General features: G+C 31.6%; 5 protein-coding genes across 7 annotated transcripts; 3 read left to right on the top strand and 2 right to left on the bottom strand.

The window, feature by feature from the left end:
- The first annotated feature begins 1,131 nt into the window (after window positions 1-1,131).
- Window positions 1,132-5,085, top strand: LOC111415659 (uncharacterized). The gene is made up of 2 exons (XM_023047419.2): window positions 1,132-1,222; window positions 3,842-5,085. Exon 2 carries the CDS (start codon window positions 3,848-3,850, stop codon window positions 4,562-4,564), a length of 717 nt encoding a protein of 238 aa, XP_022903187.2. The 5' UTR covers window positions 1,132-1,222; window positions 3,842-3,847; the 3' UTR covers window positions 4,565-5,085.
- LOC111415648 (PDGF- and VEGF-related factor 1) lies at window positions 1,188-15,023 on the bottom strand. Its single transcript, XM_023047408.2, has 5 exons — window positions 14,728-15,023; window positions 13,952-14,060; window positions 3,556-3,767; window positions 1,591-1,701; window positions 1,188-1,535 (listed from the first exon to the last, which is right to left on the bottom strand). The coding sequence occupies exons 1-5, from the start codon at window positions 14,980-14,982 to the stop codon at window positions 1,266-1,268; spliced, it is 957 nt and encodes a 318-aa protein (XP_022903176.2). The 5' UTR covers window positions 14,983-15,023; the 3' UTR covers window positions 1,188-1,265.
- Window positions 10,262-25,819, top strand: LOC111415602 (protein FAM114A2). Of its 2 annotated transcripts, XM_071200043.1 has the most exons (6): window positions 10,262-10,349; window positions 10,422-10,587; window positions 10,777-10,939; window positions 21,025-22,954; window positions 25,445-25,571; window positions 25,645-25,819. In XM_071200043.1, the coding sequence occupies exons 4-6, from the start codon at window positions 21,249-21,251 to the stop codon at window positions 25,717-25,719; spliced, it is 1,908 nt and encodes a 635-aa protein (XP_071056144.1). In that variant the 5' UTR covers window positions 10,262-10,349; window positions 10,422-10,587; window positions 10,777-10,939; window positions 21,025-21,248; the 3' UTR covers window positions 25,720-25,819. The 2 variants fall into 2 exon arrangements, with proteins under 2 accessions (XP_071056144.1, XP_071056145.1); XM_071200044.1 differs by lacking the exons at window positions 10,262-10,349; window positions 10,422-10,587; window positions 10,777-10,939 and adding an exon at window positions 20,637-20,702 and having other exon boundaries at window positions 21,097-22,954.
- LOC111415634 (uncharacterized) lies at window positions 15,011-18,006 on the top strand. Of its 2 annotated transcripts, none has more exons than XM_023047396.2 (7): window positions 15,011-15,598; window positions 15,666-15,829; window positions 15,951-16,458; window positions 16,509-17,052; window positions 17,101-17,282; window positions 17,330-17,510; window positions 17,562-18,006. In XM_023047396.2, the coding sequence occupies exons 1-7, from the start codon at window positions 15,466-15,468 to the stop codon at window positions 17,866-17,868; spliced, it is 2,019 nt and encodes a 672-aa protein (XP_022903164.2). In that variant the 5' UTR covers window positions 15,011-15,465; the 3' UTR covers window positions 17,869-18,006. The 2 variants fall into 2 exon arrangements, with proteins under 2 accessions (XP_022903164.2, XP_022903156.2); XM_023047388.2 differs by having other exon boundaries at window positions 15,651-15,829.
- Window positions 25,563-27,972, bottom strand: LOC111415600 (nuclear pore complex protein Nup58). The gene is made up of 3 exons (XM_023047351.2): window positions 27,853-27,972; window positions 27,670-27,797; window positions 25,563-27,619 (listed from the first exon to the last, which is right to left on the bottom strand). The coding sequence occupies exons 1-3, from the start codon at window positions 27,879-27,881 to the stop codon at window positions 25,830-25,832; spliced, it is 1,947 nt and encodes a 648-aa protein (XP_022903119.2). The 5' UTR covers window positions 27,882-27,972; the 3' UTR covers window positions 25,563-25,829.
- Between the last annotated feature and the right edge of the window lie 14 nt (window positions 27,973-27,986).

Genomic DNA, 27,986 nt, shown 5'->3' with positions numbered 1-27,986 from the left:
TGTCTTATAAAATTTCATTTGAGTATCCTTCTTACATTTATTGCCCAAAATAAGTTATTCATTTTGTTTAATCAGCCCCTCTCTTAAGTTCATCATTACCTTTAGAGAGCATCCTAGTTTCTCATATTATTCTCTTATAGAAATTAACTCCACTTAAATATTTTACGTGTTCAATCAGGAAATCATTATTGAATGCAATATCAGCTGTTAGTTTGACATTTACACATGTCAAATGTCACATTAAAAAAATTTTGAATTTGAGGTTATGATTATTGTTGGAATAGTTTTATTATAAAACTTTTATAGTATCTAAGCGAAGATAAATGATTGGTTTCGGGGTATGGCACTGGTTTAGTCTTGGTTCGCCAAACACAAAGAACACTTTATTGCATTTTTCACGGACTACTGCAGTTCACCATTAAATAATTTGTTGCCACCGAGCGGTTCTCTTTACTTTTTTGCTCTTTTCCTCTCCCTCTGTGTTCATCTGAAACCGGTAGCGCTCCTCCCGAAACAATAACCGGCTCGTATAAACGAAAAAAAATTGTATACTTCGAAGAACACGGAAATTTTTTTAAATAAACTAACGCCATCTTTTAGAAACGCCAAAATTCAATAACCCGATTTAAATTAAATTTAAATAAGCGCCACCTGTTGGTTATTGGATAAACTAAAAGTTTTGAACGATTTATTTTTTTTGTGTTTGTTACGATAAGTCGGTAACTTTCATTCGATTTTAATGAGAAAACTATAAAAATTAACGTTGCGAAAACGTTTTAGAAACGTTATAAATTAACAACGCGATTTAAATTAAATTTAAATAAGCGCCACCTGTTGTTTGTCGGATAAACTAAAAGTGACGCCAGCGCCATTTTGTTTGTGAACCTACCGTTTTTCGGTTCGCTTTGTTTTGAACGAGTTTTTTGTGTTTGTTATGATAATTCGGTAACTTTCACACGATTTTAATGAGAAAACTATGAAAATTAACGTTGCGAAAACGTTTAAATCCGCAAAAAAAATGCTCGGAAACGTTAAGAAAAGTAAGTCTTTTGTTTTTTTGTTAAATAACAAACAATCTTTTCAAACTTCACCTTCAAATTTCCTAATTTCCAGCGAAATATCAAAGAAACCCTCAAATATCTACCGAAAAATCGCCGAAACACCATCACCCCTAACAAGAAACACCGTTTTTCTTCAAAATAATAATATATTTGAATAAAAAGTAAGTATTGTATATCACAACTTTTTTTAAGCTTTAAATAGTTTTAGTTTGTATCTAAAGGAACCACCGTGGGGGTGTTATTTTGAGGAAAATCAACATATCTCCGCCTCATTGAAGATGTTAATACACATTTACATTCTTGATCATCAAATGTAGTTCCGGTGGTGCAAATCGTTGAATTTCTACATTGGCATTCACAAGATTCTGAGTCCCATAATTTCTTATATTCTTTTGCACACTTTTTCTGCTCATCCAAGTTACGGCAAACACATCTACATTCATTTTCACGATATTCTTGTCGTAATGTGCAATGCTATAAAAATTTTATTGAATTTTTTTTTTTTAATTTTTTGTGTTTTATTATTTACCTCCGCTTTAATTTTACATCCACATGCACATTTTTTATGCCGCTCTAATGTTACAGCTATTTTTTCTACAAATCGTAGTTTAGCACCTCCAGAGAATTCCGTTTTGATAACCTACAAAAATGAAATGATTTAGATTGAAAATTGTTAAATGATTGGTATAATTCAAGAATCATTATGTGGATTAAGCATTGACAATCTTTTCGACAACAAATTAAAAAAAAGTGCGAAAAAATCTAAAATTTCCAGAAAAATCCTTTATAGTTTCGACGTAACCTCACTTTTTGTGACGTCATCGATCATGCTAACCATATATTTGGTTAAAACCTATATTTTTGGTTGAAATACGGTTGCTTCTTAAGTTTTCGACGCACAACGATTAAAATGTCGTTTATTACCATCTATAAACTAAAGTAGGGATGCAATATTGCTCATAAAAACATCGATATTTTCCAAAAGTGAAACATCGACGTTTTATACGAGTGGTGTCCACTAATTTTTGATCAAGATCGACTTTTAATATAAATGTCCTATAAACATCCTTTTTTTTTGCTCTGAGGCCCAGATATAGATATTTCAGATTTATGATTTTCTTGGCGATCGACGTTATGGCCACCACTGATTTAGAGCTTATAAATAAAAAAGTAGTATTAATTGAGTTCAATCTTGTTATGGATCTAGTCTTTATCGCCCATTACCAAGGTTTTATGTATAAAAAGTTTTTCTCCATCGCTTTTAGTTTTTGAGTTATGATTTATGATTGAGTTAATTTTCAAAAATCAACAATTTTGATGTTTAATCGATTTAGAGCTTATAAATAAAAAATGATAATAATTGGGTTCAACCTTTTTATGGATCTAGTCTTTATGGTCCATTACTAAGGTTTTATGTATAAAAAAATATTTCCCCATCGCTTTTAGTTTATGAGTTATGATTGAGTTAATTTTCAAAAATCAACAATGTTGATGTTTAGTCGATTTAAAGCTACTAAATAAAGAACGGTTATAATTGGGTTCAATCTTTTTCTAGATCTAGTCCTTATGGTCCATTACTAAGGTTTTATATATAAAAAGTATTTCTCCATCGCTTTTAATTTTTGAGTTATGATTGAGTTAATTTTCGAAAATCAACAATTTTGACGTTTAATCGATTTAGAGCAGTGGTGTTAGTGGACACCACTGCTCTAAATAATACTCTATATAATAAACATTAGACCTAGAACTAGAATCATTCGGGTTTAGCCGTCTTTAGAGACGTGCGGCTAAACCTGAATGTTTGTAATTCTAGGTCTAATGTTAGTTCTAGTGGCAGTGGTAGGTAGCGTTAGTTAGGATAAGATATCACTATGTTGCTTATTTTTATTGCACTAAAACTAGAACTACCACTAGACCTAGAAATAGAAAGTATCGATGTTTCTAATTCTAGGTCTAGTGTTAATTCTAGGTTTACTATCACTAGAACTAACACAAGACCTAGAACTAGAATCATTCGGGTTTAGCCGTCTTGAGAGACGTGCGGCTAAATCCGAATGTTTCTAGTTCTCGGTCTAGTGTTAGTTCTGATATTGCACTAGCACTCCGACTAGAACTAACCCAAGACCTAGAACTAGAATCATTCGGGTTTAGCCGTCTTTAGAGACATGCGGCTAAACCCGAATGTTTCTAGTTCTAGGTCTAATGTTACTTCTAATGACAGTGGTAGGTAGTGCTACTTGGTATAAGATATCACTATATTGCATATTTTTATTGAACGAAAAGTAGAACTAACTCCACATCTAGAACTAGGAGGTTTCGGGTTGGGTTGGATTTCTAGTTTTCGGTCTAGTGTTAGTGCTGGTAATAACACAGAGTCTATTGACACACAGTCTATCTAACGACAGGTAATCGGTCGTTAGGCATCGAAAGCCTAAGAAATATAAGGTTATTTCACAAGATGATTCTTAAATTTTTCCAATGATTTATTACTTACTTGAAAGTTAACATTTTCGATTTCCATAGGTTGACATTCCAATTTGTTATGATTGCAACATCCCCCACATCGCTCGATTCTCGTACAACTTGGCAAATACATAGTCGTAGGGTTTGGTGATTGCCTCAATGAAACTGTTTGTAATTCGGGGATGCATTGAGCTGGTTTTGGTATTTGCACATTCGCTCTTTCTTCGGATTCGCCAAATCTGTCTAATTAAATAAAATTTATGCAGTCGGAAACTTTTCCGATGATATTAAAATTTTATTTCATAAATTATTTATAGATAAAAATGGAATCATTTACAAAGGAAGATCAAGAAATCGCACAAAAATTAATGGATTTCTACACCGATTTAGTAGAAAACCACATCGATTTTCTATCATACTCGTTATCGGATCGAGTGATTTTAGATTGGTTCGGAAAAACGATTAAAGGCGAACGAAATATAGCCCTCCACTTAAAAGACAACACAAAATTCGTACACTTGCTTGAAAATTTACAACCAGTATTCAAAATCGGTCATCGAGACACTCACATTGTCGATGTTTCAAAAAAACAAAAATCTTTAACTTTAAATGACTCATCCTCGTTAGTTAACGCCGACGAGAAAACTCCGCCAAAAACCGATGCTGGTTCTAGTCATATTTTCGAACAAGGACAAGGTGATGGTTTACACAATTGCGAATTGCCGGTTTCTCCGATAAAGAAATTTAAAAAATCGAATAGTGTGGAGGAAGTTGTTAAAATCGAAGATGAAGATGATATGATAAATTGCGAGGAGTGTGCCCCGATCAGATTTGTTCAAGCCGATGGGTTTATTGAATTTCGTAAAAAAAGTGCGAAAAAATTGCAAAGAGAAACCAAGTGGAAACGACCCTGCAAATTGGAAATAGCTTACTCGGTTGTTGGAGATAAAGACTTTACAATTCATTTGATTATTTATAGTAATGAAATGAAATGCAAAAGAAATTTGTTAAAAGATTTTGAAAGTATCGAAGACGAGTGATTTTTTTGTTTGTTGTTGTAATAAGTGTTGTTTAGTAAGTTTATTTATTTATGAGCTTGTAGTGCAATGTTTTTGTTTGTACTTTTTTATGTAGATTAATTAATTGTATAAGTGTACATATTTAAACGTACCTGGTTTAGTGCAAATTTCATTTTTATATGAACCGAACGAACTTAGATTCAATCAAATTGAATTATTTTTTTAGAAATAAGGTTTGTATCCCCATTTAATTAATTAACTTAGTTAAACGAAATATGCACAAAAAGGTGAGCATTTATTAATTTGCTACGATTGATTCAGCAAGATATCATTTCATGTAATATAACCTCTTCATTTACTTGCCTCTTCAATTATTCTTGTGATAAGAAATTCTTTTGTGCCAAACGTGTAAAAAATAAATGAAATTGCGAAAGCGATTGTTGCTTTAAGCTTTACATTTTTTGTACATACTCAGTGTTTAGAGTATAAATTAGTATTTACGAAATTGTATTTTTTTAATAATAAAAAGTTATATTTTTTAATCTATTGTTTATATAAGAACCCTTTATTTCTAAATGAATATAGCCTATAATTAACAATGTATTCAGTATTTATCAATTACCGAAGTTAAATGGGATAAACAATCACTATACTCTGTTTTTAAACCAGCAGGAGTAAACGCGAAAGTCAGATTTACACTAGGAAAAATCACCAGAAAATATCACTAGATATTTTGGCGGTAAATTTAAATTAATAATTATTATTTATTTATTTACTTATTATTGTATTTATTTTCGTTTGTTATCGTCAACACTAAACATACAAATTAACATTGAAGTTATGAGTGTATTTATTTCAAAATATAATAAAGAAGGGTTTAAGAACACAAAATTTACAATAATGACACGAAACTGTCGAATTGTCAATAACCTAACCTTCAAATTCAAAATTGCCTGTGTGTGAACCTTCCTCGCATTCAACCAATCACGTGCAAGGTCAATCTGGTGACAAATTTAAAATACTCCTCCTGGTTTAAAAACAGAGTATAATTGCCAAAGAAAACTTCAAGGTATAATTAATGTTTGTAAACAAAACTAACCTTACCTAACATTCCTTCACGCTATAATTGACATTACAAAAGAAAACTTCATGGTATAATTAATGTTTGTAAACAAAACTAACCTTACCTCACATTCCTTCACGCTATAATTGACATTACAAAAGAAAACTTCACGCTATAATTGCCATTACTAATTGCCAAAGAATACTTCATGGTATAATTAATGTTTGTAAACAAAACTGACCTTACCGAACATTCCTTCACGCTATAATTGACATTACAAAAGAAAACTTCACGCTATAATTGCCATTACTAATTGCCAAAGAATACTTCATGGTATAATTAATGTTTGTAAACAAAACTAACCTTACCTAACATTCAGCGTCTGAAGACACAGGGCTAAACCCGAAACTTAAAAATATACAACTTAACGCTGAATAACAATTAAAACTAGAACTAACACTTGCACTAGAACTATACTCTGTTTTTAAACCAGGAGGAGTAAACGCAAAAGTCAGATTTACACTGGAAAAAATCACCAGAAAATATCACTAGATATTTTGGCGGTAAATTTAAATTAATAATTATTATTTATTTATTTACTTATTATTGTATTTATTTTCGTTTGTTATCGTCAACACTATACATACAAATTAACATTGAAGTTATGAGTGTATTTATTTCAAAATATAATAAAAAAGGGTTTAAGAACACAAAATATACAATAATGACACGAAACTGTCGAATTATCAATTACCTAACCTTCAAATTGAAAATCAAAATTCAAAATTGCCTGTGTGTGAACCTTCCTCGCATTCAACCAATCACATGCAAGGTCAATCTGGTGACAAATTTAAAATACTCCTCCTGGTTTAAAAACAGAGTATAGAAATAGTGATTATAGTATTTCATAGTTATTCATGTTGGTAACAAATTTCTGAAGTTAGCAGGGGAGTGAAACTAGTATTCAGAATCCGGAATCCCGTGCCATACGAAATGCGGTGTTGCCGCAGCGCATCACCTGATGAATAAATTGACAACTGCGCGCACGTTACAACATTTGGCGGGTTTTGCGGCTTGCACCTGCGCATTATTCGCCTCAATCGTCGGTTTTCATGTCGTTTTGTGGTGTTGTGTGAAAGAAATATTAACATAAAAGGCAAGTAAAACGAAATATTTGTTTCTATTACATTAGTACTGATTTTTAACTGTTTATCAAGTTACATATGTGTTGATTATAATATATCAATTATATAAAATAATTCGTGTATACGTTTCGAGGTTATGTTTGACATAACATGGAAACAAACAGATTTTTTTTTTTAAATTATTAAGTATATATGTATACACTTACTTATTACCAAACTACTATTTTAAATTAAACAGTTACCATTTCAATGAATGATTATTAATATATTTTTTTTAATTTTAGGTCCACAAAACGTTGATGTAAGTAAAGCTTTTATATCATAAATTTTAGTATAGATTGTTTTTGTGCTACTCAATTGTCCCTTATAATTTATTTGCGTCACAATGGCTAATATAGTGAAGGCATCATCTTCCCTCTTCAGAAAAAAATGGTCTTGTAAATATCCTTCATGTCAAAATTCCTATTACACAAATAGCCCTAACAATAAAAAATTTCACCGATTTCCAAAAGATCCAAACACACTATCACGTTGGAAAAATGCTTGTAGATTAGATAACCATTTAAAACCAGAGAATCAGTTTATTTGCGAAGACCATTTTTCTGATTCCGATTATAGCAGTCCTGATAACATCCGTTTAAAATATAATTGCTGTCCGAAACCCTATCCTAGGACATCTACCATGACATCCCAAGCATCCAATAATTCCATATCCGGTAATCCATCTTCAATTATTCCTGATAATGCTGAATCTAGTGAAATTAATGCTGTTTGCCATTCGGATAGTGTAGATTTGAGCGGTACATCAGATAATGTTGAAACAACAGGAGTTTTAAAAGAAAATTTAGACCCGCGTGATAATGTTAAAATTCATCGTAATATACAATCGAAATTGTCAAAGTTAAGATCACAGCTGAAAAGCGCTAAAGCTGATGTGAGCTTTGTTAGGAAACTATATGACGAGGGCCGATTTGAGTTCATCGAATCTACTTTGAATTCTGTAACAAAGGAATTTATTAATTCTCAATTACGCAATTCTAGTAGAGCTCCGTCAGGTAAAAGGTGGACTATGGAAGATAAAGCATTTGCTTTATCTATCTACAAAAGAAGCCCACGATTATATCGTTATCTACAAGCTCATTTTGAATTACCATCAATAAGACTTTTAAAAGGCCTGTTGTCCAACATGTCTTTTCGTACCGGTATAAATCCAAATGTTATGGATTATCTTAAACGTCAGGTTAGGAACATGAATGATGTTGACAAGTATTGCACCCTCATTTTCGACGAAGTTCAACTTAGTAGTGGGCTTCATTATGAGGCTCATGAACAAAGAATTTCGGGATTCGAAGATCTGGGTGAACTCGGAACCAATAACAAAATGGCAAATCATGCATTGGTTTTCATGGTCAGAGGGGTTCAAAAAAATTATAAGCAAGTTGTCGCTTATTATTTTGTTCAAAATACAATAGCAGCTACTTCCCTAAAGCAATTAATTGTAAAAATAATTAGTAATTTGCAAGCAATTGGGCTGAAGGTGGTCGCAACTGTTTGTGATCAGGGGTCTACTAATGTGGCTGCATGTAAATTACTTTGTGGTAACGACGATTATGTGTTTGAAGTAAACGGAGAAAAAATATGTACAATCTATGACGTGCCACATTTACTAAAGAATACACGAAATGCGTTGTTGCGATATGATATTGCGTATGAAAGCAATAAGCGCGCAAAGTTTGTACATATTCAGTCTGCCTTCAATTTAGATCAGCAGTGTAGAACCTACAAACAGTTGCCAAAACTAAAATCAGAGTATTTCAATTTTGATAATAGTTATATTAAAATGAAGGTGAAAGTGGCTGCTGCTCAGTTGAGTCACACAGTTACTGCATCGATAGAAACATTTCATGTAACTAAAGATTTACCTGCTGAATCCTTAGCTACTGCCGAATTTGTTCATTTGATGGATCAATTGTTTGATTCGCTGAATGGGTGGGTTCGATATCCAAAAAATGGTAAAGAGTTTCGGTGCGCGTTATCAAAAGATTCCCCACATTTACAGTTCTGGTCCAATTTGTTACCTAAAATCACCAAATGGCAAATGATTGATCGGAACGGTAGGGACTGTACAAAGTCAGTTAGATTTCTTAAAGGTTGGCAGACTACCATACGATCAGTTATTTTCCTTTGGAATCATTTAAGTGAAAAAGGCGTCTCGTTTCTTTCTTTAAGATCACTGAATCAAGATCCGCTGGAAAATTTATTTTGTCAAGTACGCCAACATGGCTTTTTTAACACTAATCCTACATGTCATCAATTTGTAGCTGCCTTAAAGACTCTTGTCGTTAACAACTTTTCTGTACCCTTAAGTAGGGGACGGAATTGTCAAGACGATTATTGTGAGTCTTTGGGGAACCTACAAGATTTGTTAGTACATTTTCCAGAGGATTTTCATTCTAGTGATAAAATGGATTCAAATCCTGTTTTCTCAGATATCGAACTAAACCCAAGTATAGAAGATAATCAAGCAACGGCTTATGTGGCTGGTTATTTTCTGAAAAATATACATATTCCGGACTGTGATACGTGCCGAGAAAATTTATATTCTGCAGAATGTAACGAGAATCATTTGTTTACTTCTTTCAAGGAGTATAACAATGAGACACATTTAAATTATGCAAGTGACGGGCTTATTAAGATGGTTGATGCAGTCCATGAAAGAATGTATCAATTTCTTGATAAGTATGGTCACTTAAGCCCAATTGAGAGCACATTTAAAAATTCTAATGTAGACTTCTTTAATTCTTATCAATTTTGTCAAATTCATGATATTAAGTGTTTGATTATGGATAAATGTATTCGTTTAAATGTATATAAATATTTAAAAGATAAGAATATTAACGAAGTCAACAAGAGAAAGTTTAAAAAAAAAAAGCATTAAGAATGTTCCTAACAGTTTATTTTGTTTTATGTGAGCATGGGTGCAATATACATGGAAGAAGAATACAAGATTTATTTTTACCAAGAAGTATTATTTTACCAAAGATGGTTGTTAAGTTTTTTTTTATATTTTGTTTAAAATGATTTTTAAGTTTTTGTTGTATTATATTGTATTTATATTTATTGTTTATTTATTCATATATTTTTTAAAAACAATATATGTTATTTTTGTATTTAAATTTTGTTTTAATATAAATTTTAAATTCCCAACATAACGTGTTTTGTGTTATTATAATACATAAAAAATGTTGTAGAAATAAATTGAATTTTTATTTCTAAAGCCAACTAAAAAATGCCAAATATTTTAAAATGGCACTTTTTGGTGGTTTTTGAAATAAAGAATTCAATTTAGGAAAATAGAGAAGTGAAAGTAAAGTATATAGAAATCAAATTTCCCGCGTGTGTGCCATACGAATCTGGAGGGGGTAGTGTTGCTCTTATTTTAACACAGAGTGCGCACTTCTCTATACTACTGTTCTGTGGAAGTTAGTATTGGTTATGTCAAGGTCCGTTGAGTAAACGTACATAAAGTTATCCAACTCCATACGAACGTCATTGGAAGAATTGACATCAAGCAATATACAAAAATATAAAAAAAAAGGTATAAAATAAAATAAAAAAAATATTAAAATATAAAGTGAAATATTAACGATTATAATTTTATTATTGTTAGGTTATCCAACTTGACTCGGTTACCATGGTGATTACGATCAAAATATTGCAGGTGCTTGTCAAAATTGAAATTGAATTTAAGTTTTTTTAAGGAAAAAGTCTTATTTAATTGGTTTAAAAGGCTGTATGTAACTCAAAATTGGTTTATCTAGGGTATTATAAACAAGGTAAGTGGATTAAATTAAAAAAAGATATTTTTAATTTATTTCTCTTAATTAGAATCGTATTAAATTAATTACAATTGACGAATTTGTTATGAATGCGAGATAATCGTAAAGAATTCGAATTGTTTTAAAATTAATAAAAATTAGGTTAGAATTGAAAAAAAATCGGAATAAAATTTTATTATTTTTTAGGTTATCCAACTTGACTCGGTTACCATGGTGATTAAGATCCAAATATTGTAGTTGCTTGTCAAAATTGACGTTGAATTTAAGTTTTTTTAATGAAAAACACATTAATTGGATTTAAAGATTGTATTTAATTCAAAATGAATAAATGGATGAAATTATAAGCAGGGTAAGTGGATTAAATAAAAAAAAATATTTTTAGATCAATTAAAATGTACAAGAATTTAGGGTTAAAACTAGAACTAACACTGGACCTAGAACTAGAAAGTTTTAGCTTTATCCGGGCGTCTTAGACAAGAATTTAGAAAAGTCTGAAGATGCACGGCTAAACCCGAAGATTTCTAGTTCTAGGTCTAGTGTTAGTTATAGTTTTACACTAGCACTATCACTAGAACTAACACAAGACCTAAAACTAGAAACAGTCGGGTTTAGTCGTGAAAAAAACTTTCAGTTGTCAATGTCAACTTTAATTTTATTATATCTTCATAAAATAACCTTTAAAGTGAGTCCAAACTTGACGCATTTATCTCAAAAAACCAAAAAGTTCGAACTTTCAACTTTTAATTTTAACATGTGTTTGTTAACTTCATAAAAAATCCTTTAAAATGAGTCCAAACACGACCCAATTATCTTAAAAAACACCCGAGATATCCAACATTTAATTTTGACATAACCTCAAAAAAGTGACAATCAGAAGTTTGTTATTCTTTACGATAACCCCATCGAGTTTGGGCTCGTTTTAAAGAGAATTTAATGTAGATCAGGAATACGATGTTGGATTAATCAAATTTGATAATAATAAGAATAAAATAATTAATGCGGATTATAAAGAAAAAATTATTCGATTCTAACGAAATAAGCTTTTTAGAAGTTTAATTGAACTTTTAGATTTAAAAATAAAGTTTTTCGTTATTATTTATAAGTTATAAGACATGACTATGTTGCATATTGAATTAAAACTGGAACTAACACTATACCTAGAACTAGAATCATTCGGGTTTAGCCGTCTTTAGAGACGTGCGGCTAAACCCAAATGATTCTAGTTCTAGGTATAGTGTTAGTTCTAGTGATAGTGCTAGTGTAAAACTTGAACTAACATTAGACTTAGAACGAGAAACATTCGGGTTTAGCCGCACGTCTCTCAAGACGGCTAAAGCCGAATGATTCTTGTTCTAGGTCTTGTGTTAGTTCTAGTGACAGTGTAAAATTAGAACTAACACTAGAGCTAGAACTAGAAAGTATCAGGTTTAACCGTGCATCTCTAAAGACGGTTAAACCCAAATGATTCTAGATCTAGGTATAATGTTAGTTCTACATAGTAACAGTGATCGTATAAAACTAGAATCAAAGCCGTCTTAAGAGACGTGCGGCTAAACCCAAATGTTTCTAGTTTTAATGTTAGTTCTGGTGATACTACAAGTGTAAAACTAGAACTAACATTACACCATGAACTAGAATCCATGCGTGTGAGGACGCACGGCAGAACCCGATATTTTCTAGTTTTAGGTCTAGTGTTAGTTCTAGTTTTAGTTCATTAAAAATACACGGTATAGTGATATTTTATGCTAACTAGCGCTATCTATCACCTACCAGCCGTGTTAACAGAAGTACGGCTAAACGGAATGTTTTTAGGTCCAGTATTAGTTCTAGTGCTAGTGTTAGTCTAGTTTTATTTGTTATTCAGCGCTAAAGTCTTGTATATTTTTATTGAGCTGACACTGCGTTTCTCGTATTGATCCGTTGTATCGACGTTTTACTGTAATGTCAAATTATATTGACATGGACAAAGTAAGTAGGTACGCTCTGGTTTTATGGAAGTCTATTTTTGTAACATACAGTGAAATACACTGTATAAATAAAAACATAGAAATGTCAATTCTTCCAATGACGTCACAGCAAGGCCTTTGCCAGCCCCAGGGACCTTTGCCGCTAACTTTAGCTTTTAAAATTTTAATATAAAAATAATATAATATAATATTTTTATAGTTGAAGTTTGTTCAGAATGACAGATGAAATCGTCATTTTAAAGTGATTGTTCGGTAAGAGTATAATAAAGTAATAATGGTATGATTAAATAATTAGATTATAATTGACATTATAGCTTTGTTTCAGTTAACGTTATAACTGGTTGGAAGCTCGTCACATGTAATCTCACACGTCATATGATGCAGTGATATTCAAATGTGGCAGCATTATTTGACAGGTGTAATTGCCATAGGTAATTGCATCTGAGGAATTCCCAACCAGCCGGAACGTTAATTCACGTTAATTGGAGCCATATAGTGACTCCAAACAATTATTCTGTGGTTGGAGCTTTTATATATAAACCCAATTCAACCTGTATTCTAGTGGTTCGGTTCTTAGCTGAATAATTCCAAAATATCTCCAACAGATGACGCCACAAGCTTTCAATTTTTAGTACGAAGTTTTTGTTTAGAGAGTTGCATTCGGTTGCATTTCTACGAATCTATTTTTTATGGCCTTTGCGGGGGGATACGTTCATAGGGAGTTGGATTTTATACAACAATTTTATACAATTTATTACAGTATGTTTACTCATCGGACCTTGGGTTATGTTTCGCTTTTGATTTGACGTTTGTCATTTAATTTAATTTGTTAATTTTAAACAATAACATAAATTACAAAGGGGATTTTTGCACTGTTTCTTCACTAAAAATAAATAAAGTTAAAACATTATCATTCCCGTACAACTCCAGATAAACATAACCTAACTTAAAAATCGTTTGGCTTATATGCGTACTTTCACATAAAGACCATAATATAATTATAAGGAGCAATCCTAAACATTTAAATCACGTTTACAACGTTTGATGAATGTTTTAAAAGTACAAAATCTGACATTACTACAAAAAACTTTTTAAATGACATTTTAAAATGTCATATTTTCAGTGTTACCAAGTCACCATTCTTTCTTATTATAATAACTCCAGATAAACATAACTTAACTTAAAAATCGTTTAGTTTAGGTGCGAAATTTCACATCGAGAGTAAATATAAAATGTTTTAAAAGTAACTCGGAGTAAGTCACTCCAAAAAACTTTATATGACAGTTTAAAATGTCAAATTTTCAGTATTACCAACGTACAATTCTTTCTTATTAAAATAACATTATTATTTTAATTTGATAATAGAAATTTGTAAATAAAATATAAAAACTTACTTTCAAAAAAATTTCCTTCGTCTTCTTCGTATCCATCAACATAATGCAATAAAAGATCATTAACCGTGTAAGAATGGCCATTTAATTTTGCCACAAAATCAACAGGAATCTAAAAAAAAAGTATATATAATTTTCCTATTACATAATTCGTCATTGGCAAGGTAAAATAATCAACTTGTCTGCATTAAAATTCCCAAGAACTCTATAAATAAACCTAATAAGTGATTCACACACCTGCTTTATAAGATAAAATAATCTCTTGACCAAGAGAAATTCTAACGGAAATAACTTCGAAGATGAAAAATTTAAATTCTTAGAAATAAATTTATTCACTTTGTTGAATCGCGTACGATTGACGCCGAACTGAATCAACTGTATCACTTGGAGGTAGTCACTTTAAGGGGTCATTACCTTTTTTCCTTTTAGGCGAGCTTCCCAAAAACTCATTTCGTTTCGGGTTGGGATCGATTCAGGTAGAACAAGTTTTTAAAATTGCAGAAAAAGTAAAAAATATTTAAGAATTTTTTGATGTAGTTTGATATAAATAAATAAACCAAGTTAGAGAGTTAATTTTTTTTCTACAAAAGATTTTTAAACGACCGGTTTTTTAAATAACCTTGCCCAATCAATTTTCACTTAATTTAAAACGTATTTAAAAGATAATTAGTAAATTCTTTTTTGTATCACAACCAAACCCACATCCTTACAGAAAATGTGTCATTATTTCCTTTAAAATTAGATTAATATAATTTATTAGATGATTTAAATAAACTTACTTCATTAGAATTAGTATCATTTAAATAAATTTCACTATCATTTTTGATTTGATCGGTCCAATTTCGCTGATTTAAGTTGTCTTGATGATGATGATGATGATGGTGGTGGTAATGAAATCGATTATAATTTAATGGATTAACTTCTTGTGGGCTTTTCGATCTTTCTCCGGGATAAACGATTGTATCAGAAGCTTGTACGTTTTGTAAATTTAACACAAAATAAACAAATATAAAGTAACTTGAAACGGTAATCATTTTCAAGGTTCACCTTTAGACGATTACGGCGCAACTAAAACGCACTCGGCTTGGATTCTTGTGTGTGTTATTTCTTTTGAAACCCCACCTCTGGGAGCTCCGATTAGTAATCAAAAACGCAACGGGATTCCGTGCGTCACCAATTTTTATTGGTCAATTCTTTTGAAATTAGGTGATTTTTATCATTTCATTAGAAAGTTTATTGGAATTTCCCTTTTTATCGTATTTACAAAAAAAAAATTAATAAAGGAGTGATTTTTTGTTTAATTTGTTGTTAATCATATGATCTCGTTCTAATTTTTTTGTTAAAAAACAAAGAGTTGTACCCAAACAATCAAATTTTCGTAACAATGCTCCGCGCATGGCTGCCACAAATAGTTTGATCGAATCGAGCTTTTAACGTGTACATTTTAGTTGCGAGCCGCAGAGTGTAACAAGCACGTGCAAAGAGTGCAGGTGGTTATAACCACCCTATCACGTGAAATGATATGGTTTCTTAAAACATTTTCGAAAAATTTTCCAATCGTTTATTACATTTTAAGATTATGTTATTCCCTTGAAGAAAACCAATTTCAATTTGATGTTTCAAAGTTATCCACATTAAAACACGGATCTGGTAAATACTTTTACATAAAAAGAATAATTTCGTTTCATCTCCATTTACATAGAATTGGTGTTCTTAGAAAATGGGTTTAAAAACAATAATTCCTACAAATTGGAAGATTTCTTTTGGACCGGCTCCGGGGACTCAGAAGAAGAATTTGAAACAAAAACCTCAATCATTTACGAAACAAAAACTGTCTTATCAACGCTTTTTATAGCATCAACAAACCCACCATCAAATCAGGTCAGTAAAACTTGATCCAATCGAACCAACAAACAATATTGACCCATCAATGAACTTAATAGAAAATCATCTTGCGTGATATCCGGTCGTTTACCCCTTTTCTGTAATTATTTGTTTTCAGACTTCGAAGCCTTCAAAATGCATAATAAACTGTTTACCTCCTCATCAACCAAACAGCGATATAAACCCAACCTCAGTCTACGATTACAACACAACCGAAAATTTAGACGCCGACCGCCAATTTTGGCTCTTAACTGTTCTTAAAAGCGATGGAAAAGACCCCGTTTTGATCGATTTAAAGAATAGCTTAGCTAAGCTTTACAAAAAAGCTTTCCAACGGCAACAAGAAAAGCATTTGGGGATAAACAGAAATAAAAGGGATTTGGATTTAGAACAATTCAACGAAACCAATAATAAATTAATCGACACCAAAGATAAACCCGTTAAAGTTTACATCCACAACGTTGAGAAATCCCCCATTAACGGCGATGAAAAAATCGAAGTTTTATATCACGTCTCCGTTTCCGGACAACCAATTCCCGCAAATACAGCTGCTGATGATATGGCTTTAATTTCCGACGAAGAAGTTATCCAAGAATTGGGTTATCCATTCCTAATTAAAGCAGAACGTAAGAAGTTGTCAATTTTTAAATTAATTAATTTTAAAACAACTTTTTAGCTTATTTAAAAGCATCCGAACCACAAAGCTTATCAACATCGAAAAATACATGGTTATTTATCGGGTCATCTTTAGCCGCAGTCTTTTTACTTCTTTTAGCCGTTGCTTTTTTATCACTTTGCATAACGAAAAGAAAAAAATCTCATACAAATATGCGTCAAGTTTTTGACACCCATGCAAAAGAAAACGTTGGTTTTGTTGACGATAAAGACAAAAATAGGAAAGGATCACCAACCTACATCGATTTCCGTACGCAAACGTCGAATGAAACTTTAAGAAGTGTTGATATTAATCGATCGAGGAGTTCAATTAGTTCAATGAGTGTTAGTTCGAGTAGTTTGGATGTTTCGCCTTTAATGAGGGCGAAACCAAAACAGTTTAGGGGAAAACCCACGAATAAAACTGTACCTCTTAATTTGGTGAAATATAGAAGTTCTTTTGGCGATTCTGATAGTAGCGAGGATGTAAAGAGATCTGAAAATGAATCTGGGGTGATTAGTCCTAAATCTTATTTGTCAATGCCCTCAGTAAAATCATTTCCAAAGTAATTTAAATAATTAAAAAAGTATTATTTAATAATCATTTATTTTAGATGTAACATTCCAGAGCCTTTAAGTAAAGTTTTAGAACCAGTTAGTGTTCTTCATTTAGATTTAATAGATGATCAAGATCAACCGGATAAAAATTATTTTAAACGACATGGAAGTTCTTGCGAAGATCCCGGTGTTATCGGCCCGGTTGTTTGGAGTATTCACCAACAAAAAATACAACATGGTAATTTCTTTTATAAGAAAATATTGCTCTAAAATAATAATTTTTAGGGGTTAGCGTTGATGAAGGAATCGACGAACTAAAAATTGCTAATAACGTAGCTAGAATGAGGAAACGATTCCACGATCTCCTCGACGACACATTCAGCTTATTCGGAAGTAGAAGAGACAGTCCAATTGATGATCAACGAGCTGCTTTATCCGAAATTAAAAGCCATTCAGCTATAAATAAGTAAAAAGTTGCTAATTTAACTTCAACTTAAATGTAATCGAAAAATTTAAGTCGCCTTCCAGATGAAAATCAATCGATGAAACCTCGTCCAAAAACATCGGATCCTAGAAGACCTCCAACGGGGGCCCATGTAGAACCCCGAGGAGCTTGGGATAGCCACGCTCCATCACCTTTAGCGCGGCCTTTAAGTGCTGGGGTTTTAAGACAACAACCAAAAATTGATGTGGCCCATATTTTAGCTGAGGGACAATTCAAAACGAACGATCCAGCTGTGCCTTTAATCGCTGCTATTAAAAGTGAAATTGGAAAGTGTTCTTTACCTGGAAGTACAACCAATTTAGTTGGGGATCAAAATTAAAAAGTTTTAATCGTGCAATAACCAAATAATTATTAGTACATATATAGAACGTTAATTAAATTACACCCTCAATTTTATATTCTTTTTTATTAATATATTATGTAATAATTAAATAATAAATCGTTTTTATAATCTTGATATCAACTCCATCTATTGAGCCATACAAGAACTTTACTACGAAACGTCACAAATGTCAAAATGACGGCTAACCTCAAGGTCCGCTATTGTTATGAACGTCTCCCCCCGCAAAGGCCTTAATGTGGCGTCATTGAAAGAATTGACATTTCTATGTTTTTATTTATACAGTGTATTTCACTTAAGAAACAATACACAAAAATATAAAAAAAATATTAAAATATAAAGCGAAATATTAACGGTTATAATTTTATTATTGTTAGGTTATCCAACTTGACTCGGTTACCATGGTGATTAAGATCCAAATATTGCAGGTGCTTGTTAAAATTGAAATTGAATTTAAGTTTTTTAAGGAAAAAGTTCTAGGTCTAGTGTTAGTTCTAGTTTTACACTAGCACTAGCACTATCACTAGAACTAATACAAGACCTAAAACTAGAAACTGTCGGGTTTAGTCGTGAAAAAAACTTTCAGTTGTCAATGTCAACTTTAATTTTATTATTATATTCGTAATCTTCATAAAATAACCTTTAAAGTGAGTCCAAACTTGACGCATTTATCTCAAAAAACCAAAAAGTTCGAACTTTTAACTTTTAATTTTGACATATTTGACAACATCATTAAAAATCCTTTAAAATGAATCCAAACTCGACATATTTAACTTTAATATTAATGGAAATACCATCACTTCCGGTTTGAAACGTCAACGTCAATTTTGACATATTTGTCATCTTCATTAAAAAACCTTTAAAATGAATCCAAACTCAGCATTTAACTTTAATATTAATGGAAATACCATCACTTCCGGTTTGAAACGTCAACGTCAATTTTGACATATTTGTCATCTTCATTAAAAAACCTTTAAAATGAATCCAAACATGATACACTTATCTCAAAAAACAAAAAAGTTTGAATAAAAAAACGTTAAACCCGAAGTTAGCAACAATGAAGATAGCAATTTAATTATTAAATGTTAATTACCAACCTTAATTTTTATTTTTTTTTATTGTGTTTTTGGTTTTGTGATAAATTTTAAGACATTTTCTAAAAATTAAGAATTTGTCAAAATGACATTGACATTTCAAACCGGAAGTTGCTTATATCTCGACTAAAATTGGAATTAAACGTATCATGTTTGGGCTCCTTTTAAAGGATTTTTCACGACAATTACAAATATGTTATAATTGACGTTGACATTTGTAACCGAAAGTTGACCATAACTTCAGTAATATTGAAGATAAATATGTCGTGTTTGTACTCATTTTAAAGGATTTTTAATGAAGATTACAAATATGTCAAAATTGAGGTTGACATTTTAAATCTGAAGTTAGTTATCATATAATAGACAAATGGACAATTTCATGGTGTTCTTTTATGATGTTTTTTTTATTAAAAAAACCTGACACATGAGTCCAAACATGACACACTTATCTCAAAAAACAAAAAAGTTTCAATAAAAAAACGTTAAACCCGAAATAAGCAACAATAAAGATAGCAATTTAATTGTTAAATATTAATACCAACTTTAATTTTGTTTATTGTGTTTTTGTTTTTGTGATAAATTTTAAGACATTTTATAAAAATTAAGAATATGTCAAAATGACATTGACATTTCAAACCGGAAGTTGCTTATATCTCGACTAATATTGGAATTAAACGTATCATGTTTGGGCTCATTTTAATAGTTATTTAACCAACAAGTCTATTAATGAAGGCGATTAATTATCGAGATATTTTAACGCGTGAGCGAGCGAAGCGAAGCGAACGCGTTAATTATTGAGATAATTAATCGCATTTTAATATACGAGTTAGTTACAATATTTTTCCGTTGACCGTCTTTTCAACAAAATAGAGAAAATCCATCGTTGAAAAATCTCCCAATTCTGTCACTGGCAAAATAACCTCACTTTTAATGTGTCATAATTTATTTTTGTAGTCTTACCGAATAGATATAGTGGTCGGTTGGGTCGGTATTACAAATTTCATTGGAGAATATTTATTAAATTGACTACTATTTAGTTCGGTCGGACTTTGTTAAAATCGTTTATTAATAGAAAATCGTTTATTAATAGGTGTCATTAATGAATGATTTTGTATACATTTATAAATCATATAAATACACGGTCGACGGAAAAGGATTTTTCACGACAATTACAAATATGTCAAAATTGACGTTCACATTTCTAATCGGAAGTTGACCATAACTTCATTAATATTGAAGATAAATATATCGTATTTGTACTCATTTTAAAGGATTTTTAATGAAGATGTCAAAATTGAGGTTGATATTTTAAATCTGACGTTAGTTATCATATAACAGACAAATGGACAACTTCATGGTGTTCTTTTATGATGTTTTTTTTATTAAAAAAAAGCTAGATATTATATCACTATGTTGTATATTTTTATTGCACTCAAACTAGAACTAACACTAGACCTTTGATTATATATAATATGGATTGAGCTAACTGAATATATCTACTAACAAAAATGTGGCTCAAGGTGAATAGACGCAGATGTGAAAGTGTAACAAAGATAGACATAAAACGGTACTAAACAGACGGGCGCATGCGCACAAAAGTGTCAAACCTCTTCCATTTGAGGTTTATCATTTTGTTGTGTCACAGCCAGTCACACCGTTATGTTTAAAAATGTATTGTTTCGTGTGCAAAGTTCGCGATAATACAGTTTCACATCACCTGTAAGTATTATAAATAATAAGGAAATTTTATTTTATTTTTTTTTTTTTGTCTTTTTTCATTTATTAATTTTGTTTTAAATTTACCGCCAAAATTAACGCACGCCCATTATATGTCAGTACGCTTCTATGTCTATCTCGGTTCGATCACCTTGCGCAAGCTATCTCTCTCGTTGGCTCAATCCATATTATATAATATGTATATAATCAAAGCACTAGACCTAGAAATGGGTATATAAATTTTCAATAATTTTTTTAACAATGACTTTGTTCGAAAATATTAAAAAAAAAATAACGGTAACTATATTTTTATATAATCTTTCAGAAAATATAATTAAAAAAAAAATCGTGTATGACCCCATTAAATAATAAATCGTTTTTACAATCTTGATATCAGCTCCATCTATTGAGCCATACAAGAACTTTACTACGAAACGTCACAAATGTCAAAATGACATCTAACCTAAAGACGTATTGTCAAAAACAGATGTTACGTTGATTATTGCGTGTTCATATCTGAAGCAAAAAAAAACATTTTTTAAATTATAAATGGAAACATCAGATAGTGAATGTTTTGAAAGTGCCGGTGAAGAGTTTTATTCCGACGAAGAAAAGGAGGAAGATGATAAAAAAAGATGTAAGAAAATTGATTTGGAGAAAAGTGAAAATTGCGACTTAAATAAAGATGGTAACAAGAATAACTCAAAAATAGGTACTAAAAATGTAGAAGACATTGTTGAATCACCAAAAAACATAAATGTTGACCCAGAAATACTTGATAATGCAAAGAAAATAATCAACAAAGATGAAGAAAAAGAATTAAAAGTTACAGAAACATTAAACAAGTTGGAAATCACAAAAAAAGGCGATGAAATAGTTTTACCAAAAATTGCTGAACATGATGATAATATGTGGGATAATGATGATTGGGGAAATGATGATGTTAACATGCCAGAATCTACTAAAAATATTGATATGAAACGAATTTCGCCACAATCTATATCATTAAATAAATGTATTGATAAAAACGAAGAAGAAAGTATGTGGGATAACGATAATTGGAGTGATGAAGAGAAAGATGATGTTCCAAAAGATACCAAAAATACAAAAAAAGAAGAAGAAAATGTATGGGAAGATAATTGGGGTGATTTTGATGAACCAATATCAAAATCAACAAAACAAGAATCACAAGAACTTAATTCTTGGGAAGACGATTGGGAACCGATTGAAAATATTCCCAAAACAACTTCCTTAAAAACCCCTTTAAACACTCAAGAAGAAAATAAAAAAGATACCGGATGGGGATCATGGGGAAATTGGGGATTATCCTCAGTAATCTCAACAGCAACAAATTTAACAACTCAAGTTTCACAAAGTATAACAACAGTTTTAGAAACAGGAATAGGTGCCCCAAATCCAGAAGAATTAGCTAAAAGCGATAGGGAAATTGAAAAAGAAGTTGAAAATGTTTCCGATGACGAATTAGATTCACAAAATCAAGAAGATAAATCAAACCGATTCGGTTTAGGTTCTTTAGTACAAGGGGTGACAAAATTGGTTGAAACAACCGGTTCAAAAGTAATAACGGGCGGTTTAGACACTTTAGAAACGATCGGAAAGAAAACGATGGAAGTTTTACAAGAAAACGATCCTGGATTAAAAAAGAAACGGGCTTTCTTAACTTTAAACGATGATAAACCAATTTTATCGCAAATGTTACGCGAAGCTAAAGAAAAATCGGAGCAAGAAATCGATTATAAAAAAAACGTTGTTATTAAACGACCGAATTACGAAACTTTATTTGATGATTACCAAGGATTGGTGCATTTAGAAGCTTTGGAGATGCTTTCAAAACAATGTGACATCAAACTCTCCAATCTCATCGAGCATTCTCATGGTGACTCCTTAATGGAAACTCAAGAAACTCTTGGACAAATCAAAGAATTATGCGAATTACCCGAAGATGATGAAGATGAAACGTTAGATAAAGACGAAATTAAAGAAAAGATTGAGACTTCAGTAAAAGAATTAAACGTTCCTATTTGTTATGATAAATTACTTTTAATGTGGGATGATGTTGAAACTTGGTTGGATGGAAACGCGGAAACTGATAATTCTAGGGATGTGCATCAAAAAGCTGTTGAAACTTTAGCTGAACTTACTGCTATTGCAGTTGAACAGTTTCATAAAGGTGGGGAGTTGTTGTTGGTTAAACAACATAGGAGTACTGCGGATGAAGCTGATTCTTTAGTTCAGTAAGTTATTAATTAAAAAAGATGTATACTAAGTAATACATGAAAAATTAAGATGAATAGTCTTAATATATGGGCTCGCAAATGTTTTCTTAGTGAGATGTAGGACGTCAAAGTTTCATTACCTGCAATAAAAAACCCTTTTTTAAAAATATTTTCTATGCCACTGCTAATTTTGTTTCTCATAATAGTACAAGCCTATAGTTCGTTTTTTTTCTATAATACTTGTCAATGTAAATTTTTTCTTATAAAATTTATGTTGTTTTCTTGATTTTTAGTAACATTTTCAGTAACTAAATAGTTGAGGTTAAAATACTAATAGATTTTTAAATATACGATTTTAACGAAGTACATATTTCTTGTAAAAACGTGCTACAAAGTAATTAAATAGAACAAAACACCTTTTCTAGGTAAATAAATGGCAAATAAACACCCCACAACATTTTTATGCACCTTTTCTTTTTGAATAACGAAAGCTCAAACGTCAGTGTGACATATCTATGTCAAAACATGATAAAACAAAACTCCCTGTTAATTTTGCCAACTTTAGAACAATTTGGTAGGTATTATAGAAAAAAATTAACTATAAATTAAACATGGGCTGTCAGTAATGTCAATAATAAGTGAATTAAGTAACCTAGCTTATAATAGTATATTATTATACGAGCATATAATGAGTGAATTATATATGAGTAGAAATTGATTCCATAAATTTATGTTTTTAATAAAGTACAGTTTAAACGTCAATATGACACAAATTCAATGTTACCAACTGTAACCAACTTCACAACAATTTGTCAAAATTAATTTTTTTTTACGAAAATTAATTAATTTATGCGTAAATCATACGAAAAAAAGAATTTGTTTAGGTTTTTTTAATGTCAAACCTTTAGAAATTCCTAAAAAAATTGAATTATTGACGTTTTTTGAAATTTTGATGTTTCAAATAATTATTATTAGTCTGTCAAGTTGATTACCCGTGAATAATGATTATTCACCGCTATTATTCATTCTGAAAAATGACTACCCTTTTGTTTTAGAAAACTCATTTATAAGGTAGTCGTGGACAAACTTCTTTTTGTCATTTTTACGGTTATTTTGCAATTCTGCTATTTCTGTATTTTCGATAGCAACATCTATGTTGCTAGCGAATTTCGTTTCACGTGATACAGGGAAATGTATCAATGTCTCGAGTTATTCCAATTTTTCTAGAAATATCTGCTCCAGCAGACATGACACACAGTGATGCAATAAAGTCTACATACAGCCCGGAAAATGACTATATCTCAGCTCCCGAAATGTAATACAATGAAATTTTTTAACAAAACATGTAAAAAGTTCATATTATTTCCATATTTTACATAAAAACTATATAAATTATTATTAATCAAGGGGAACAGAAAACATAATCATTTCTTTAACTCAAAAAAGTCTACATACAATCCTAAAAAAAGAGTCTATCAGTGCCCGTTATAGCTCAATAAAAATATAAAACTATCTAGCGCTGAATAACAAAAAACTAGACTAACACTAGCACTAGACTTAGAACTAAAAACACGGTTAAACCTGAATGTTTCTACTTTTAGGTGTAATATTAGTTCTAGCGACAGTGGTAAGTAGCGTAGTTAGCATAAGATATCATTATGTTGTATATTTTTATTGAACTAAAACTAAGTTAAACCTAGTGAACGAACACTAGACCTAGAATGTATCTAGTTCTAGGGTTAGTTCTAGTTTTACACTATCACTAGAACTAACACAAGACCTAAAACTAGAATAATTCGGGTTTAGTCGTCTTGAGAGACGTGCGGCTGAACATTAAATTGTCATGATATCTCAAAATCTAAAACCGAAAAAGTTGTTTTGACTACGTCATGAAATTCTCTATAAAAAAGTGTCCATATAATGTCTTAGTTATAATACTTCACCTATAATAATAACCAAGATAATTGTACTTGTTGGTTTAACGATATTTTCAATTTTTGTCTCTAGGGGAAAAACAAAAGACGATAGCGTTTTGAAGTTATCGGCATTAGTAGTTTCTCGAAAAACGACATCATGACATGTAAGCTACTCTTTTTCTAACTGTTATAGTATCCGAGTTAGCCTATTCGGACATCGAATTTGAACCACCCCTGTACAGTGTGTTAATTAATTATCGTACTCGACGTCATCATTGCAAGTATGCAACCAATATTACAGTGCTGGTATTGCAATACGCGATTTGCGCATTCAGATATATTCAGTGTTGCAAGCAGCATTGCAAGTATGCAACCAATATCGCACTAAATATATCTGAATACACAAATCGCGTATTGCAATACCAGTACTGTGATATTGGTTGCATACCCGCAATGATGTTATTGGGTACGATAATTAAGTAACACACTGTATATTAAGACTATTCATCTTAATTTTTCATGTATTAACTACGCTAGAAGTCTGAGTGGTTTTTTAAATCATCCTGTATATTAATTAATTTTAATTTTTTAGGTTAACCGTGACATTAGCGGCATTAATCGGAATAGTTTCATCAAAATTTTGTGAAAAATTAAATAGGATAACAACTGAAGACGATAAAACGGAAGTAAACGAGTTAATAACAAACGTATTTTACGAGGTAATCAAAATTTTTAAATTAAATATTTATTATTGAATAAAATACAAATATCTTAAATGAAACATTATTTCAGGCGGCAAATAGCACCACTTACATAAAGGATGCCTTTCAACTCTTAATTCCAGTCTTGCAAGTAGGCGCAGTGTGACTCCAATTGTAAATAATTGTAAAAATAATCAGATAACGAAATCCTTTTTAATAATTTTTATTATATAGTGAAAAATGTTTATTAAACGATTCGCCCGATATATTTTGTGTTTATTTTGAGCGTTTATTTCCCGTCGGTGGTTTTTGTAATTGAAAAGCTGAAGTATTCGCTCCAAACATGGGTTGTATGCTAGAGTTTAATGATGTGTTACCAAAAATGTTTCCCACAGGTTGAGTTGATCCAAATAAACTTTGCTGTTGCGTTTGTGGATTAAGAACACCACTTTGTTGTTGATGAGTTTGATTCAAATTCGCTTGAACAATACTCGGGTGAGTTAAAGTACTAAAAGGTGAAGGTCCAGAAGCAACCGCACTCGGTTTGTAGGTTATATCATTCAAAGAGATATTTAACGTTTCTGATTTGGAATTATTTTTTTCAAAAATGTTAGTATCATCGTGTAACATATATTTTCTTAAATTCAGATATTGTTCTTTTTGACTTTGAACTTGGGTATGAACCGATTGTAATCTTCCAGCTAAAGCGACGAAGCTTTCATGAAGTCTTCTCAATCCCATTGCTAAATCTTCCGAACTTAAAACGGAGGGTTTTCCTAAATTTTTTACGTAACGATCTGTGTTTTCAATTTGCATCTGTAAAGTGTGCATTTCGTTTTCAAAACCTGCAATAAGGTTAACAAAGAATTCCATTGGGGCTGTGTTTTCATACTGAAGACCTGGTGGTGTATCTAAAGTTCTTTGCGCTAATTCAACGCATTGTAATCCTTTAGCTGTATCAAGCTTTAATTTTTCTGAAACCGCTCGATTCGTTTGTAATTGTTTTTCAACTTCGTTCAATAAATTCGAAACCATTTCGATTTCATCAGAAACTTTTTTAAATTCTTTAACTGAACACCGCGCTACGTCGGAACTATAAGCTTTTTGTTGCTTAACAAAACTTTTAAACGATTCAACTGTTTGTTGAATTTCGTTAGGGAGAGGTTCATTTTTTGGTAACACCTCAGCTCCTTTACTTGTTGTACTTCCCGCTTTTGGAGTGCTTGTAACAATCCCCCCCAAACCAACCGATTGAGTCGTCGTTGTTGTTGGTTTTGTTAAACTTGGAGTAGCTGTTGATCCACCTAAACCAAAAGATCCTCCTAAATTAAATCCTGATCCTCCAAGTCCTATGGTTGCTGTTGTTGTTGTAGCCGGAGCGGAAAACGACAAAGTTGGCGCAGTCGTTGCTGCAAAACTTAATCCTAAAGATGGAGTTGTTAATGTGGTTCCAAGAGATAATCCAGCACTCGTCGTTGGGGTGCTAAAAAAGCCTCCAATGCTTGTTTGAGGTTGACTCTGAAACAAACCTCCACCTGTCGTGGTTGTAGAAATCCCCCCTAAATTTAATCCGGTTGATGCTGTCGTTGGTGCAGCAAAACTTAACCCAGTTGAAGGAGCAGAAGTTGCTCCCAACTTAAAAGTTGGTTGCGTGGTCACTCCAGGTGCATTAAAATTAAACCCAGTGGATGTGGCAGCAAACCCAAGATTTGTTGAGGTGGTTTGAGGATTTGAAAGTCTAAAACTAGCCGTAGTAGCCGTGGGGGCCGTTAAACCCAACCCAAAACCGCCAGAAATGTTTGAAACAGAGGTTGTTTGTTGTTGTTGCTGTTGTGGCGCACTAAATCCAAAACCGGTTTGCGTTGCGGCGGGTTGAGGAACTCCAAATCCAACTGCAGTGGGTGCTGCCATTAATCCTGTTTGCGAACTAATCCCAAAGCCTGTACTTGCCGTTGGATTCCCAACATTAAAAGTAGAAAGGCCTGTCGTTGTGCCGATTAAATTGGATAACGGAGTTGATTGAGTTGGTTGGGCTCCAAAACCAGAAAAATTCGTTTGGCCGAAACCTAATTAATAAATTAATTAACATCACAACAAAACAAAAACATTGTTTTACCTGTACTTGGTTGTCCAAAACCTGTATTTCCCACTGCAGACGATACAGGAGTACCAAAGGTGATACTTCCGGAAGGTTGAGCTGGTTGTGCCCCAAAAGAGGTTTGTCCAAAAGCTGGAGTGGTTGTACTTTATAATAATAAAATTAATTGATTATATATTAAAAAAACACTTTACAACTTACTTAGGTCCAAAGGTAAATCCAGTCGACATTATTGTAAGATTTATAAGTGAAATTATTGTAAATATAAATTGAGGTTATGTTAGCTTTGGCGGTTTTGAACTGTCAAAAATAAAAATAAATATTTATTAATAATG

This window comes from Onthophagus taurus, chromosome 11 (assembly GCF_036711975.1).
Source record: "Onthophagus taurus isolate NC chromosome 11, IU_Otau_3.0, whole genome shotgun sequence".
In the NCBI taxonomy this organism is placed as follows: domain Eukaryota; kingdom Metazoa; phylum Arthropoda; class Insecta; order Coleoptera; family Scarabaeidae; genus Onthophagus; species Onthophagus taurus.
This window is presented reverse-complemented; position numbering and strand designations above follow the sequence as displayed.